At 41.1% G+C, this 17,221-nt stretch overlaps 2 protein-coding genes across 4 annotated transcripts; one reads left to right on the forward strand and one right to left on the reverse strand.

Annotated features, from left to right (window-relative positions):
• Nucleotides 1-1,577: 1,577 nt before the first annotated feature.
• On the forward strand, nt 1,578-13,631 carry LOC100881355 (6-phosphofructo-2-kinase/fructose-2,6-bisphosphatase). 3 transcript variants are annotated; one of them, XM_003704154.3, is made up of 6 exons: nt 1,578-2,743; nt 7,696-7,860; nt 8,371-8,540; nt 10,151-10,534; nt 10,977-11,246; nt 11,366-13,631. In XM_003704154.3, the coding sequence occupies exons 1-6, from the start codon at nt 2,524-2,526 to the stop codon at nt 11,792-11,794; spliced, it is 1,638 nt and encodes a 545-aa protein (XP_003704202.1). In that variant the 5' UTR covers nt 1,578-2,523; the 3' UTR covers nt 11,795-13,631. The 3 variants fall into 3 exon arrangements, with proteins under 3 accessions (XP_003704202.1, XP_012142839.1, XP_076388746.1); XM_012287449.2 differs by lacking the exon at nt 1,578-2,743 and adding an exon at nt 6,843-7,017; XM_076532631.1 differs by lacking the exon at nt 1,578-2,743 and adding an exon at nt 7,106-7,193.
• LOC105662727 (uncharacterized) lies at nt 13,490-15,388 on the reverse strand. The gene is made up of 4 exons (XM_012287451.2): nt 15,251-15,388; nt 15,131-15,184; nt 14,563-14,668; nt 13,490-14,388 (listed from the first exon to the last, which is right to left on the reverse strand). The coding sequence occupies exons 1-4, from the start codon at nt 15,266-15,268 to the stop codon at nt 13,940-13,942; spliced, it is 627 nt and encodes a 208-aa protein (XP_012142841.2). The 5' UTR covers nt 15,269-15,388; the 3' UTR covers nt 13,490-13,939.
• Between the last annotated feature and the right edge of the window lie 1,833 nt (nt 15,389-17,221).

Below are 17,221 nucleotides of genomic sequence, written 5' to 3' on the forward strand. Positions count from 1 at the left end.
CACATTTATCACGTGCAAGGAAATTCGTCTATTTTTCCCTTATCACGTGTAGATTCAAGGATTTTGATATCGTTTGACGTAGACGTAGGAACGTGAAAACTAATATTTACATGTTCTATCACTGTTCTTTTTTCAATGAAGAATGATCATAATTGACCAATGATCTCGATAAATATTGAAAACTACACCACTGACTAATTTATTCCGGAGTGGAAAGTACACGTAAGTCAAGCGTGAAACGTCACGTTTCCGGAAAAATGTAAAACCATGTCAGCAATTATCTGAAAAGACAACCGTGCTATGACTGTGGGTTTTCTGCTCGACTAAATGTCGCGTGTACCAGTGTCCGTAGGAAAATTGTCCTGGTGCCAACTTGTCCAAACGACAAACAATTCGTCGAATTCGCGGCTATGACTCAACTTACCTAGGAAAATATTTTCCTAGACAAGAACATGCGAATATAAAATCTTTGTTTCCTTATACCGTGAACTTTCATGATCAATCACGAGACAAACGTATGACAGGAGCACTCATTAACAAAGCTACGTTATGCAACTGCAGTTGCATAATTACAGTCCAATTTTCTCATTGTAAAAGCTGTATTATTACTTTCGATTAACTGCACGTGGCACTAAATATTCTGATCATAGATAAGCAAGAAAACTGCGAAAATTGTTCGAAGCTGTACCAATGCGATTTTATCTCTACTCATCTCACGGATCAGGCTATGATGTAATTTGACAGGTCAAAACTTTAATGATCTATCATTTGCCAACTGAACGTAATGACTTTGCGACTGAACACGAGGCTGGGTAGCCGTTTTATTAAATGGCAGCGAGAAACAAATGTGGACTTTGCTCGGCTACGCTCGGATCAAGGGAAAGAGAGGGTCGAGATAGTAATTGATGCAAACATCTTTTTGCTGCTCGCGTAATTACAATAAAATAGACAAAGCTTGCAATCTTTCATAAACAATCGTCATATGTTTGCGTGGATCTCCGTTTGAATGTACCGCCGTATTATACGGTTGTCTCTTTTGCGCGTAATAAATATCGAAAAGATCTACCCGGAAACCACAATAACTGCTTCGGCGGTACAATTAAGAATTACGTGACAAGTTATGACAGTAATTTACGAGATGTACGATGTCGTTGGATCGAAGTAGGCTAAGGGAGCGTTCCAAAAGTGGTTCGTCTAATTCCAATCAAGAATAATTGTAACTTTAAAAAGGGTATCGTCCCTCTTCGGTGTATCCCTCTAACAACTAGCAATTTGAAACATATTACGTAAACAAACATGTCTGAAAAACAATACGATAATGACCTAACCAGAGAACGATAACATTCTACGATTCGAAAACAGTAAATGTTTTCCGCTCGAAACGAAAAGAAAAATTCTGTAAAAAAGTCATTTTGTCCGGGGATTCGTTCTGTTTTAATAAATATCAACGTATTGTCGGCAAACGCGAACACATGCAACGTATTCCTAACGCGATTACTATACACAAGTAGAGGGGTCAGCGTATCGTTGATTGGTCGGTTCCAACAGAGGGCGCCTACAAAGTCTGGGTCGATGTTGCTAAAAGCTGCAGCGGATGAAGAAACATCAGTCGCTGGAACCTCCTCGAATAGCGTACAGTCGTTTCCACGTTAGAGGCACATCTGTACTCCATTTATCTTGTAGCAGACCTGTGCATCCATAACTGTGATACAGTCTACTAGTCTGTACGAAGAATTTCGAAGGATAAACCCAGCTCGAAGATCCATTTAGCCAAAACGCCGAAGGAGGAATTGCCTAGCAATTTGATCGAGTGTTCCAAGTGAAACCACATTGTTTTGAACCTGAAAGGGGTCAAACGAAGAAGCAAGAGAGGAATCGTTCTAAATTTACGTGTAAATAATCGGAGCAGAGAGGAGACGAAAAGAGAAGACCGGCGTGTGAAGAAGAGACGGTGGGGCAGCACCGTGACTATGTAAACTACCAGCAAATATTCTGTGTGAGCGCGTGCGCATAACGGAGTAACCCATAGCGGCAACGTTAGAAGCTACGGTGAACAACGTGGTCAGGAAGATCGAGGACAACGAATAATAGGCTAAGTAAATTGTGGGAAATAAAGGGTGAGGGTTACACGAGGATAGGTAAACCGAGGGTAGAACTGGGCTTTTCTTCGACCAAAGACAAAGAAGCTCGCAAACTGGCTCCAGAGGTGAGGATCAAGCAAATTGGAATGAGGGAGGACCTGTTGTCCATAATACGGCACACGAGCAGCGATCACTTTTCGGAAGAACTTTAGCCGAAGAGTCAACGGCAGAAGGAGGAGAACTAGCAATAGGCCACTAACTGTTTACGAGTATAATTCCGTACAAATAGAGGGCTCTTGCTAGCTTGGATATCCAACCGAAAAGCGTTGCCAGGCATCCTTTCATCCTTCCTGTCATTGATTCCGTTCTACCTGCTGGTCGGCCCTGATTTTCCCCGGAGGAAAATAAGGAAGACCTTTCGAACAAGTCCATTCATTTGGTTATGCCCTGGGCTGCCGCCTGCTTTGACCTGCTGGCGGCTCCAATATTTGGTCATTGTCTCTCCGCGAGGAAGCTCCCATTGCAAGCCGCCATCCTCCAAGAAGGAAGCGACGAATCTATCATAACACTGGCAGCTAACGCGTCCAACACGTCGGGCATACGGAACGGCAACTCTTTGAGCGCTGACACCATGGCTCCCAGTGTGGAGGAACAGCGTCAAGGTAACTAGAAGCGTGAGCCATACACGTGTCTTTTTCAGTCTACTCTTATTTGCATGGTAGAGTCACGCGTACGGCGGGTTCGACGAGCAGTCTTGTCGCAGTTTGCCGCTTCTTTGTTGTTGTCTAAGAAACGATGTCGCCGATGATACCTTGAGCATTATGCAACGCGAACGTTCGTCAACGAATATTGCATAGAAATGCGGTAAACAACACGCGCCCGAGATAAACAGGAAATTCGTGCTATATCGCGCTCGTTTCTGATCTGCATAGAAGGACGTTCGATGCAAATTCTGCTAGAAACTAGGTCATGGTTCCGTAAACTAGGACCCGACGATAAAATTATAAGCATCGCTATAAATACCGCCGAATGTAAATAGATTTTTCGTGTCATCGCCGATCGTGATACTTGAAAATTTGCACGCTGAAACGCACGAAATATCGGTGTTTGTTTTTCGAGCTTCAGACATCATTTCTAGAGGCAGATAAGTCTGTTGTTCCAATTGGAATAGAAAAAGCGAGAAAATGATGCAGTAGGCCGAGGAGGGTGAGATGCACGTTCTTTGTACACTTGTCGCGCTTTTATCTCTAAAGATAAATTTATCAAGAGGTAGCACAATAAACTTGAATAAGCGAGGTCTCTCCGAACACTAGCCTGCATTGATGAAGCGTATCTTCAACTTTTATCTGCCTTCTGTCAGACCAATCGTTACACGGGTGCGCGGAAAGACGCCACGGTTTTTCTTCCGCGATAACTTGTATCAATGAAAAACATTGACGCGAGTAAATTGCATAAAGGAACGCGATTATGGTCGGTTAACAATGGTGCACTTAATGAAGGCAATTGTCTCAGTGCATGTTCTAGACTTTTGTCACTTTGCAATTCTATTCTGCGTGTTAGGAATTTTCTTTTTATTAGATCTTTATCATTTTTTCTAACTTTTGTTTGTTCGATAGAAGGAACATTCATAGTAACGTCCGCAAATTATTTCTAGCACAATAAATGAAAAGTCATCATACGGTTGTTATCGTAAACATTTGAAAGTATTCCAAATCTCATAAGCATTGGATTACAGAATATTAATCCCTTATAAAGGGCTCAGACACATATGTCAAAGTCGGATTTCGTGTTACGTATCTATCAATAAATCATATGAGTTAATCCGTTGGATTGCTGACACTACAGAATTAATTCGTCCAATCACTACATCGTTAAGAAATATCTGCAGACGATACAACGTTACGATACCGGCTACATAATACATAAATTAAAACTAGACAACTGTACTAGTATCGATAATACGAGGGTATCGGAGTTTGAATGTCAACACGTGTGTCGGATTCACGAGGGGGCAATTAAGCGGTTGCGCCAGGTAGAATATAGATATCGTACATCGTGTGATTAAATTTGTAATCTAATCAACCTCGAAACGTGAAATCATTCGAGATAATGGTTTCTCTGTCATTCGTAGTAACGTGGTATGTAGGCATTCGTCGTCCTGATGTTTACCTCGAAGATAAAACGTGAAAGGAGTGAATACAAGCAGTAGAAACGACGGGGGAAAATAAGAAAAGGAAAAGGATCCTACCAAGGATATCCCATGCAAGATATTATTAGAATCGCTTGTGAAACGCACAATTGCAGTTTGCGTATAGTGTGTTGCACACATGCTAATAAGTCGAGAGACACCTTCCTATACGATCGAGAGGCGTAAACCTTTGTGACTATAGTCGCTGCACGTTCGCTGGCTTTCACCGCAAGCCGATTATTTATACGCTATATATAAATACCACAATGCAGTCGGGTTCACGCACGAGTCCCTTTCTTTCTTTTTTAACGTCAGTTGCATTTAGTTTATACACTGTGTCACCTGATCACGGTGACAGGGAGTGATTCCGCAATACATCGACCGACTATACTTTGTATTTGACGCAAATAGTCATTCAAGTAATGAATTAGGGAATTCTTAATAACCTCCCACGCATTTGGCAATATTGACATATTTTCTGTTCCATCACGCTTTGATATTGACGATATAAACTTAATCAAGTTTTCGGCTAATATTCTTCGATGATTATGGGATTCATTTTTCTTCACAAATTGAAGAAGTTATCTTTTTTCTTATGCACAAATTCAATATCAGTGTTGTTCCAACGTTACGTTCTATTCGATAACACTTTATCAGTCTTTTTACGGATGTTCCAGTTCTTTATCAGTTATTTATCTATGTAAACTGTTTGAGCTGTCTTTGTTATCGGTTTAGTTACTCTACATCTATATTACTTTTGTACTCAAAGAGTCTTCAAGCATTGTAAGGATTGTGTTTATGTAATTTTATTAATACAACAACTCAAATTAGATCAGGCTTGAAAATATGAGAGTTTAGAAATTCGTATCATACGTAGTACATCTCTTCAACCCTTATTTTTGAAGTTCGCCCTAGTTTCTGTCCAGTTACGTCAATGCTTACGACTCCCATTTTCTTTAATGGAATACACGTGTCGGTTCGAGACGCATCGTTTCTTCTGATGCAGGAGAATGGAAGGTCCCCAGATAGGGATGATTATCGATTTTCTACGACTGACCTTGTTTTAGCCATCGCGTAGGGAGGAAAGTATACACGTAGGATTGCACGGTTGCAAGTCGAATCATGAATTCTTTATCGATCCCAGATAAATTTGCACCGTCAACATTTTCCGAAGTTAGAACATCGTTGAATTTTTTCCTGCACGTTTCTAGATCTTACGGTGAACTCTATCCACAGAACTTTGAACGCTTAACATGACACGCAATGTAAGTCAACCAGTTATGATTTGTTACATAACGACGGAAAATGTTAATTACTTTCATACGATTCCGCACGATGAATCGATATAAACGACATACAAATGCAAGCAACGTGACAACCTCACACTGTACACGCGTGCGTGCGCGTGCGAGACTATAACAATTTAATGCTTGAATAATGAATCGGATGACAGCACGTCTCAGGTCAACGGACGGACTATTAAACTACATTTAACATTGTTTTAGCAGAGGGATTCTTGTTACGTAGCATCATCCTCGATATCGGAGATGATTTCGATCGCGTTGCCTTCTACATCGGATTCGATCGTTAATTGAAACGCGAAACTTCCGTTCTTTGCTTTGTAATTCAAAGTCTTCCAGCCGGATAGAAATTGCGAAGACGAGAGCTTGAATAAGCTCTTTGATCCCAAGATCATGAGGTCTAATTTGTAATTAATTTTGTTGACGTACCACATCGCTGCCAACTAAGATACGTGACTAAAGAAGACTGATAATCGCGAATGACGAAATTGTTGACTACGAGAACAGTGAAACTCGTGACTTGTGAAAATCTCCGATTATTCGCGAGTTCGAAACGTATCGACCTTTATCGGTTCCAAAACACGATTGCTGAGAACAGAGCTGTGTCTCGAGCTTCCAGAGCCTTGGGCAAAAGTTTATTACGATGTAACAGTTGTAAATTGAATAAGAATTATGCAGCGCTTGAAGCTTAATAAATTCTAAAACTTTTCTATCTGAAAATTTAGGTGGTGGACATTTGAAGAATTTCTACGCTTAAGAATTTGTGATTTCGAAAATTTCTACAATCAAAAATCTGTGATTTTGAGAATTGCTACTAATCAGAGTTTGACTTCGAAAATTTCTGAACTTGAAAAATAAAAAAGTTGAAGCACGAAGAATCTTTGGAGTAAAAATATATCTCGATAAGCTCATTCAACCATGTTATCGCAGGAATTTTGACGAGTATAGATATGTCGTTGTCATTTTGTCCCCCTTTTCAATCTTATCTTGTAAATAACAGGCCAATTTTAGAGTCGTAAAAGTCCCCGATTTTTGCATCATATATTTGGAACGAAGACGTTTGGTGTATTTTAGACCGAGTTCCGAACTTTGCACGAAACGCGGCGCGTGCTGTTTCACGGAGGATGCATTCGGGGTACATCGCTGTTTTTGAGGTTACTACCTCGAACGAAGTGACTATCGAGAAATCGTAGCCAAAAGCGCTCGTGCAAGAGGCGAATTCTAAATATAAAGTTCACCGACGTCCATTCTCAATGTAGTAGCCAACAAAGGCCTCAGTGTTCGTTAGATATTCGAACAGTTAATTTGTGCGAGCAATTCGCACGCTCGCGAGTTAGCCTCGCTAGTGTAACATTGAAACGCATTCAGCATTATCGATCCAACATTGGTTGGAAACTCGAGGGTCGAAGAACGTAGCGATACATTGTAGGAAACATGTGTGTGATCGGTAAGAATAATTCACCTACGGTTCTACACATCGATCGATGTTCGAACAAAGAGATTTAAAACACGCCAGTAGAATTTTCGACCCGATTAGATTCATCTACACGATGCACGCGATTTCACGTGTTGCGAAGTCTGTTTCCTTTCTGCGAATCGAAAAACTGCTGTTTACAGTTCAAGGTATCCAATTAAAGCAATTGCTTTTAAAGAATGACTCATAGACTTTCATCGAATTTTGCATAATTTACAATTGAAATTTTTGTATTCATATCGAGTTTCGTACGCATTCGCATTATTGATGATCGAGTGTTAAAATGTTAGCCGAACGGTTTAATCGGCCTATTGCCAAAACTATTTCATCCGACTTCTAAAGTAGAATCGTTGTATAGGGTGGCTCAGATTTTTCCTGATAAAATGTATACTATATCGTGCAGATAAAAATAAGGAAAGGTATAGGTGGTTTGTTAAAGCATTCTATGAAATAGGTAACAAACAAAAACAAAGCATATACTTCCTTAGTCTACTCTGCTTCCTTAGCAGCAGATATACTTCGTTTTAACAAAGACTGCTCTGTTTGGAGTAAGACAATGATGACATTGAACGTCCACGCGAGATCAATGAGAATGTCCCTCCTTACGCAATCACTGATCCGCACAATAATTATTTCCCTGTTTTTTTTCAGAACCCGGTAAGGATAAGATCGCGGTCAGGACACCGGGAATAACGAAGTCACCACGCAAATTTGCCGGGGTGGTGATCGCTATGTGCGGTTTGCCAGGTCGTGGAAAAAGCCAAGTGGCTCAGTGCCTCTCGCGCAGACTCAATTGGAATGGCGATTCTACCAAAGGTGAGAAGTTTTTCTGCCTTTGTCTTTGTAATGACACCTTGATATGTTCACAAAGTCGTACAAAAAACTTTTTACGAGAGTACATACTTAATTCCCCTTTTTTACTTCTTCTTTTTGATCATAAATCTTATACTTTTAAACATAATTTGTTTAATTCATGTTCAGGAATTTCCAGCTTATTGATCCGCGGGTTAATTAAATCACTGTATATATTCTCATATTTTATGTATGTTACGTAACGATTATGAATTATCATAAACGATTCGATCATTTATCGATGCACATTCTAGACACAAGTGGAGGTAACCTTATCCTGCCGATTTTTCCTCCAACACTGTCTGATTATTTTTATTATTGCGTATCGTAAAACTTTCTATTCGTTACAAGTCGGTAAAAGCGAAAAGGTGGAGTAAATGACCTCGTTGCCGGTGTGCGAAAGTCTTAAACATTGCTAAAGTTTTTTGAAGTTCTCGAAGGAAACACTAAATGGAGATTTACATATGGTTTCAGTGATGCGAGTAAGCGAGTATAGGAGGAAAAGATTGGAACCATATGGAGAAGCAGTATCGCATGAGCTATTTCAGCCAGACCATACGGCGAATGCAGCACTGAGAGCTTTGGCTCAACGGGACGCCATGCACGACTGTGCTGCATGGCTCGCAGCTGGGAATTCCGTAGCTGTAAGCATCAATAAATTATGAACGTATTGAATGATTAATGATAATCGTAATCGTAATTGTCAGTCGGTTTAAATCAGCCGAGCAAAAGCGTGTGTTGCTTTTGGTTGTCTTCCAAAACTTGAGCGCTCGCGATATATTAACATTAAAAATAAGAAGATAGTGTTACCAATATAACGCGTATAACAATAAATCTAAAATGCCAACTATTGATAGTCACTTATCACCACGGTGTTCAAAATGTCAGTCGTCATATTATTTATTTGTCATTTCACTTAAACATACGTGATTCACGCCAGTGACGTTATACGCGAAAACAATACGTATCGAATTGTAGATCACACAATTGATCGCGATCAATGATCAGATTTCGAAGTAGCCTTGAGCATGTTTTGAAGCAATGAACGAGCGAGAAAGTGCTCACGATTACTCATGTTTTGGAAAACATCGTTCCAAATTTAGAAGAGAAAGACGCAGAGCGTATGCAGCTTGCACGAAAATATTTCTTCCCTTCGCGTTGGCAAGCAAACGCAGAATCGGTAATGGCGGAGAGGCGATTAAACAGGCCGGTCGAGCCGGTCTCGGTTTGCAAACTACCTTTCTCTGCGCTCGATTCTCGTCGTACGAGTTTTGCTATTTTTTTCGTTATCTTGTCGTACGAGGTATTGAACGGTTCGCGACAAAGACCTCAAAGGGTTACGGACTGTCGCCAGCACTTTAAACCCGCGTCCTTTATTTCGAGGCTAGCCACAACACGCAAACTTGTGTACACAGGGTGTCTTGTCAGATATTCAGAACTTTTGGACAAGTCATTTAAGTTATACTAAAAAGAAAACATTAAAATATTAAATTATCGTATTATGAATTTTTTATTTTTAAACTTGATAACATAAATGTACCGCAAATAGCACGTATATCATATAAATTTGGAATTCAAAGTTTGATAAGAATGCATACGTGAATATTTTATCGATGCAAAGTGGCTGATTGCCAGTTACAACCAACGTAACCGATGTCGAAACCTACTATTTGATGACATAAAAGAACTTCAAAATAGCACTTATGGCATATCAATTTAAAGCTTAAAGTCCGATAAAAATGACCGCATAGATTTCATCGATATTCTTGACACACGGGCGAAATAGACCTATAGTTTCAATGACATTTATTGTTGAGAATAATCTGCTGTACACGTGGGCGACTCTGTATAGAAGATATAAGCGACCTCGATAACCACGGGCGAATGTAACGTGATAGATCGACAACTACATGCAAATTTATATGATCGAACAAGTATTAGCGATTAAATCCACGACCTTCGTATTCTTATCTACAGAGTTATTCAACATTCGACGAATATTAATTTCGACTAAAGTTGATGCCATCTGAGTCAATAACCTTTTATTACGTTTAACTAGATAACTGATAACTTTGTTTGGATCAAAGACCAACTCTTTCTTTCTCTTTCTCCAACATCGTCATGAATTTAATCGCGAAATAAAACAACGTCATATTTTTTAAATATCAACCTACAGACCGTAAAGAACACGTGTGTTTACGCTGAGAAAGGAACACCCATGTAGTAGCAATAAAATGTGTTTTTCTGTTTAAAGATCCTGGACGCCACGCTGGTGACACGAGCACAACGCGCCGAGGTCTTCGACTACTTTTTCGGGCAGCTCGGTTACCGCGTGCTTTTCATCGAATGCGTCTGCGACGATCCAGTCGTGCTGGAGCGAAATTATAAAGAGATACTACGGTACAGCACCGACTATGTCGGTATGGATCCAGTGCGGGCTCAGGAAGATTTGAGACTCAAGGTAGCTCATTACGTTCGATCGTACGAACCGATGGACGAGAAGAATTACTCGAGGATCCGTATCGACACCGCTACCATGGACATCGAGACGCACAAGGTTTCGGGTCACATCGAGACCAGCGTGTTAGGATATCTTGGGAGCGTCACCGTCATGCCGCATACTCTTTACTTCTCTCGGGTTAGTAACCGATCAATCTTATTTCAAGCCTTCAGGGATTACACCATCTATTCAAAATTATCGGACTACAAACTTGACACTTTCATGATCGCCCGTTTAGCGAAATTCCCGAGATCTATCGATAAAATGGTATTTATGTAGTTCTTATCTTCGTTAACAAGGTTAAGACATTTCATGATATAATCGTGTTTTAAATCGAGAGTGTGCTCAATATTTTTATACGCAATGTGACAAGAACAGTTGATCCAGATCGTTATCGTTTCAGCAAACTTCGTCTAATAAAAATATTCCTATCTTATCAGTCTCTTCTTCGCGGCGATAGATTTCCAACGATTATTCAACATCATCAATCACTTAACATAAACATATGCTTGTCATTGAAGTATTTAATTGCGTCTTAAGATATCACTCGAGAAAAAATGAATTGTTCTCTTAATTTCAGCACGGTGAAAGCGAGTACAACGTGTTGGGTAAGGTCGGTGGTGATGCCGTGTTGAGCGCACGTGGCGAGAGATACGCTCAGGCATTGGCGACGAAATTCAACGCTATGCGTATTCCCGATCTACGAGTTCTGACCAGTCGTCTTCGAAGGACTATCGCGACAGCGCGTGGGGTGGAGGCGCCGCAAGAACACGTGGCGGCTCTGAACGAGCTTCATGCCGGAGTTTGCGAGGGGCTTTCGTACGAGGAGATGCAAGAGCACTATCCACAGGTACATTATAATATTTTATATTAATTAATAAAAGTTTATAGACTTAAGTTTGTCGGAGAACGAGGAATAGTGTTAAACATATCTTGAATCAGCCTTAAAAGCAATAATGTTTGATCCAGGAATTCGCTTGGCGGGACCAGGACAAGCTGCGCTATCGTTATCCTTGGGGAGAGAGTTACGTGGACGCGATGCAACGGGTGGAGCCGGTGTTAGCCGAACTCCAGCGGTCCCACAACGTCCTGGTGGTGTCCCACCAGGCGGTATTGCGTTGCATCATCGGGTTCTTTATGGACAAAAAGCCCGAGGAGTTGCCCTATATGGAGGTGCCGTTGCACACGATCATCCGAGTGAGCAGTCAGGGCTACAATTACAAGTTGGAGTTCTTCAAGTTGCCCATCGAGTGCGTGAACACGACTCGCGTGAAGCCGAAGAACTGCAGCGCCGATAGAACCGCGGATGATGCTCTGCTGACGGTTCCTGCGCATTTCGATATACCGGATCCATGGAGAAATCCTGGTAACGGGCCAACTCTCGTGCAACAGCACTGAGAAACCGCTCGGTCCACGATCACGTCCAAAATTCGATCTCTTTTGGGCTGCAATTTCAGACGATTTCAATAGTTAACGTCTCGCTTGAGTCGGTTTGGATTGGGGAGATCTAGGGGGGATGGCTCGAGGAAGTCGATACGATACCGAAGGGATTCGTTGGGGTTACATTCGTAACGCTTAACTTAAGATATATTTAAGAATAGAACAGCTGTACCGGAAGTTTATGTATCCTCGTAAGTAGACAGAAAGAAACGATTTCGACGAGTAGCTTTAGAGAAAGCGATAGGCTCGAAACGCTTCTATTGGAATTCTAAACTCAACTGTCTTCTACTCGATCGGTTCCTTTCAACGTTTCGTTCGGCTTCTTTCGGTTTGTTTCATTGTCAGTCGTTTCGGTTTTATTCTCCATCGTGTCAGCTTATTTTTTATTGGCAGCGACCCTGTATCCTGCTGCTTGAGCCCTCTATATGTTACGTTTAAGCAATTTAGTTTAAGTCTTTTTTTGGATATAGACGAATAATCGATACCGTGTTAGTCGTGTACCTTGTGTTTCGTAATTGTACCTTTACACGTAAGTGAACAGACTGGCAACTTTGAAACGTTAGGAAATATGGAGCACGCTTTTGTACGCTGTCATGCTCTTTGACAACGAACTTAGTATTCGGAATTAAAATTGCTAATCAAAAATTCCACGAAGCGTGCTGCCGTCAAAATGTTACTTAAATGCACATTGGAACAACGAGAACAGCAACAAATATTTTTAAATATCTTGCTAGATTTAGCGCATAGACCTACGCTCTTTCCTAGTCTATCATACAGATTTTAAACGATGTTAGAAATTCTTAAGAGAACATTAGTAGTTTAGTACTGTACAAAGTTGCCCGTCGATTACACCGATGATATTGTTGTTAACGATGAAACAATGATCGTATTTTAGATTATAGAAATGACGTGAAGCGTCCAAATATTGTATGTGCATTTTTAAGCACACAATCGACGATACTGTGAAACAAATTTTATTATAATTATGACACTACATCCCGAGGTTGACAACTTCCGAAAGTATTCCACGCCTCGGATGTTCTTTTATGTGAGAAGCAATCAGCGAAACACTTACGTGATTCTGTACAGCAGGCTCTCGTTACATCGTCACGTAGGAGCAAAGAATTTTTAATGGCAGTGGATTAATCTGTGCAATATATATTCAGAAATTTCTAAATTTTTCGAAATTTGATATTTCTAATATTGCTCTCTATCCGTACACTGCAACAGTTGCTTGTATGTGTGAAAGTTAATGTGGCAATATAACGAGAGTCTACCGTAGTCAAAGCAATGCAAGAGAAGCGTTGTCTCGTCGATGTGTACTATCGCGTTTCGAGTAGATCAGCTATCTCGTAGACGATATAAACGTGCATAATATTTCGTTAGGCATCGCGTGAAGATCCTCGAGGATTCGTACCGAGTATAATAGCTTCGAGGATCCACGGATGCAGAATGTTCTAATCCGGAAGCGATAAAAACGGAAGAGAAAATACGCGAATCATACGGAGTCTATTTGTTAGAACGAAGAGAGCGATTTATTTTTGATAGAAGTTAAACGCGTCCGCGTCCCGAGCATCGCTTTTGCCAGATTTTCGTGATTGAACGACGAAAATTATCTAGTCGGGCGTCGATCCATTGGCGAACATTTTGACATTCGTTTTATTTTTTATCATCTAAGGGACAAAATGAAGTTAGCGAAGCGTATAGACGTTTAAGTCGTATCGTAGATACCTTTTGTTCTTTTCTCTTTTTTTAAATTGTACATTATGAATAAACGTTTTCTTTTTTTACAAAAGATCGCAGTCTTCTCTATTTATACTCTTCCACAAATAAATATTATATAAGTCGTTATTCGCGCCATACATTTAATTTTCAGTAACACACAACACGTTCACACGCATACTATATTCGTAGAAAAATAATTTGCAGTTGGACCTCGTTGTTATTAATACTTAATGACTCATGTGCATGACTAGAGCGATTCTTAAGACAACAACTGTTGACAAGTCTGACTAGAACTAATTGAAAAGAATATTTAACATCGTGCTTAATTATAAACGCTTTAAAGACCTCATCTTTGTTCCATGGTACGAACTACCGAAGCTATATAGCCGATCTCATTAATTTAGCGGTGTAATCTCTTTGCTTGTTCGCCAAATGAAGATCCAAGCTTCTCAGCATCCTGTCACGGATTTCCTGGTCGTACGAAGATCCAGTTTCTTTCTTATGAGCACCTCTTAGCAGACCAGTCCTCCGATGAGCGATTCTTGGCTCGTTTCTTGAATAAGTACCCAAACGAAATCCAGGATAATTCGCTGGCATGTCCCTTCCCGTTTCGCGAACTGCGTGCTTCATGAAATCCACGGCAGCTCGACGACAAGTGTCATACCCCAGAAGTTGGATTCTTTTGCCGTAGATCGCGTCGAGCTGAGAATTTCTCGGCTTTGCCACTTTGTCGATGATGTTTTGAACCGATTCAGGCGTTCCAGGCAGATCTTCGAACACTTTGCGCAGCACTTCTTTTGTCAGATCTTCCTCGCTGCTGGATTCACCTGTAAAGAATTTCCTCGATAATAATTCTTGAAACTTTGCTCGATCAGTAAGTTTCGTCCCATAGAAGTTTTTCTCGATACCAATACACTCGAGTACGAACTTGCGATTCTACGAAAGTTTAGAAACGCGTCGGAGAAACCAGATGGAAAATTGATGGAATAAATTAGTGTTACCGAGATCGCTGGTGTGGTCCGTTGTGTACGTTCCTTCTTTGATCTCTCGTTGCAACTCCAACACTCTGGCCAACGCCAATTGCAGATACTCCCTCGCGTTTGGCTCCTGCGTAAACATCGCAAATGCACGCTATTTAATCGCTTTATCAGACAGCACTTTAGATTACCAGACATCGATAACATTTCTTTAGTGATGGGCTACTTCTAATATAAACTTCCTGATAATACCATAAGCCACTCGATGAAATTGTACGATGTTATAACTGTACGTGTATAGATAGAAAGAGGCAAAGTAATGTGGGAGTTTGTATAATGTATAAAAACTGTTCATCGTCAAATTAAGATTAGTTGGAAGTTTCTTAATAATGTAAAGCATCTGAAAAAGCTTTTGGCGAATCTTGAATCTTAACAGATATTGTCTCCGAAGTATCAGCTTCGGAACTTTTTAAACTTTTCAGATTCCATTGAAATTTGAAGCGATTAAAACTTTAAGTATGCTCGAGTAGCTTAAAAACTTATTCATCGTTGATAACTCTGCATAAAAGTCTATAACAAAAATGAAATTCACCTCGAGCGTTTTCGCCTTTTTGTGGTCGCCAGTGTCATCCGCCAAACAAGGTGCCTGTATCAAGTAATGAAGCAGTTAAACATATGCCGGCACACGAAAGGTTTCAAACATCGAACCTACCGAAGAATATCTCTTCATCTTCGTTGTGAGATCCTACGAAACACAATTGCACGACATCGACTCACGGATAAAAATATCACCAACTATATCACGGTAAGAATTTCTTCGTCTTGAATGTTGTAGGCACCACGGCTGAGAATAATTCCGTACCCTCGTCCAGACGCACACGGTTCGTTGGAGCATTCGTTCTAACGTTTCCAGATCAGAGTTACTTACCACCCACGCTAATGGTCTCTTTGTTCATCAACTATTCCGTTCGGGAGAGAAATTCCTCCTACCTCGCCGAAACGCTGTTAAGAAACGACCGTTGAATGGCGTCGATCGGCGTCGACTAGCCAAATCGTGACGGCTCTTGCCATGGGAGACCGATGCGAGGGTGACGGTTTGCCATGGCTTCACCCCCTCTACCCTCCTTTGTAACCCTTGGAAATGTGCCCCTTACACCGGTCTCCCCTGCAGATGCGGACTGGCATTATGCCGGGCACCCCTGTTTGCTCGACGCGTGCCCCGTGGCCGATAAAAGCCGCCGTCACGCGCCCCTCGCTCGAAACTTGCCTGGAATACGTTACAAGCCCGAACGGTCACTACCGAACACCGTTTATTATCGTTTCCACTATTGATAAACCTTTTTTGAAGCCTGCTGCGATCGATTCTTGCATAAAAGCGCAATGCTTCTGCGTAATTATTGTACTTCCAAAGCAGTCAGTTCGCTAATTTATATTTCCTACTGAGCAAACTTTCGTCTGTTATTTCAGCAACTTCTAGGAACTTCCCCATTACACGGTCCCCGTAGAGAGGGTGACACAAGAGGACAAAGTATTAAAAGAACTGCTTCCTGCGGCAATAAAAATTCTCATTAGGTTTCTGCGGGGGTAAAACAAGAAGCCTTCGAAGAGCAAGGAAAGGACTCGAAGATTATTTCGCAACGAAGAATCTTCGTTTATTTGTCGTAGCTTCTGCACGATCGGATAGAAATAATAAACACTTCATTCAGATGAAACGAATTTTATTCCAGTCATAAGTCACCCTCGCATTCGATACAAAGTCGAACCACGTATCGATTCCGTCGCTGCGTGGCCTAATTACAGCAACAATAGGGGTTGCTCGAAGACGTCCAGGCGTTATCTGAATGACGCGACGCGAACGTCTATAACGCGCGGAAACGCGACGCTATATCCTGTTAGGGTGCTACACGTCAAACAGGAATTTCCGATTACAAGCGAAGAGGACAAGGTCTTCGTACAGAGGACAATTAATACAGTTCCTTCTGTTCGACGCTCTAATTAAATCTCACCGTGCGATTCAATAACGCCCGGGATCTTTCCACCCCTCCTTATTGCTTCGCTTCGCGGCTTTCATTCTTCCAAGACCGACGATTAGCAAGACGGACAGGCAAGAAAAGACGGAGAAAAATGGATTGCAACGATATTGACAGACTGCGGTGAATTAATTCGCCTTCCATCGCGACTGGAGTGACGGATAATTGCTTGCCGGTAAAGAACTCTTTGTGAAAGTCGGCGAGTATTCTGCGATCGATTTCCGTCAGCACGCGCTCTTTGCGATCGACCTCGATGCTCGATCTGACGATTAGTCAAACGGTGCTCGATGATTCATTGAAATCGATCTGCGACAGCTGTTGCGAATACATGAGTCTGGCTGTTAAATAACTAGCGAAATAAACATAGTTTACTCTAAGTATTTCACTTTACACCTTGCTTCGTAAGAAGAGGAAACCTCTCTATCAGCTAAAAATACGTATGAAATGTCCACTTGAGACTCGAGCGAAATCAATGAAGTTAAGTAGAATTAAATTTATTCGCGAGGTGTAAGAGCTAGTAGATAACGACTTCTCCACCATCTTTTTATGGTATACAGTTCAGTTATTTAATAACCAGACCTTGTATCTCTTGAACATTTTCCGTGTTCCTTATCTTCGTAGTCTTCCGTGTCAACGGTTTCGTTTTAAGGACG

This window comes from Megachile rotundata, chromosome 6, assembly GCF_050947335.1.
Source record: "Megachile rotundata isolate GNS110a chromosome 6, iyMegRotu1, whole genome shotgun sequence".
In the NCBI taxonomy this organism is placed as follows: Eukaryota; Metazoa; Arthropoda; class Insecta; order Hymenoptera; family Megachilidae; genus Megachile; species Megachile rotundata.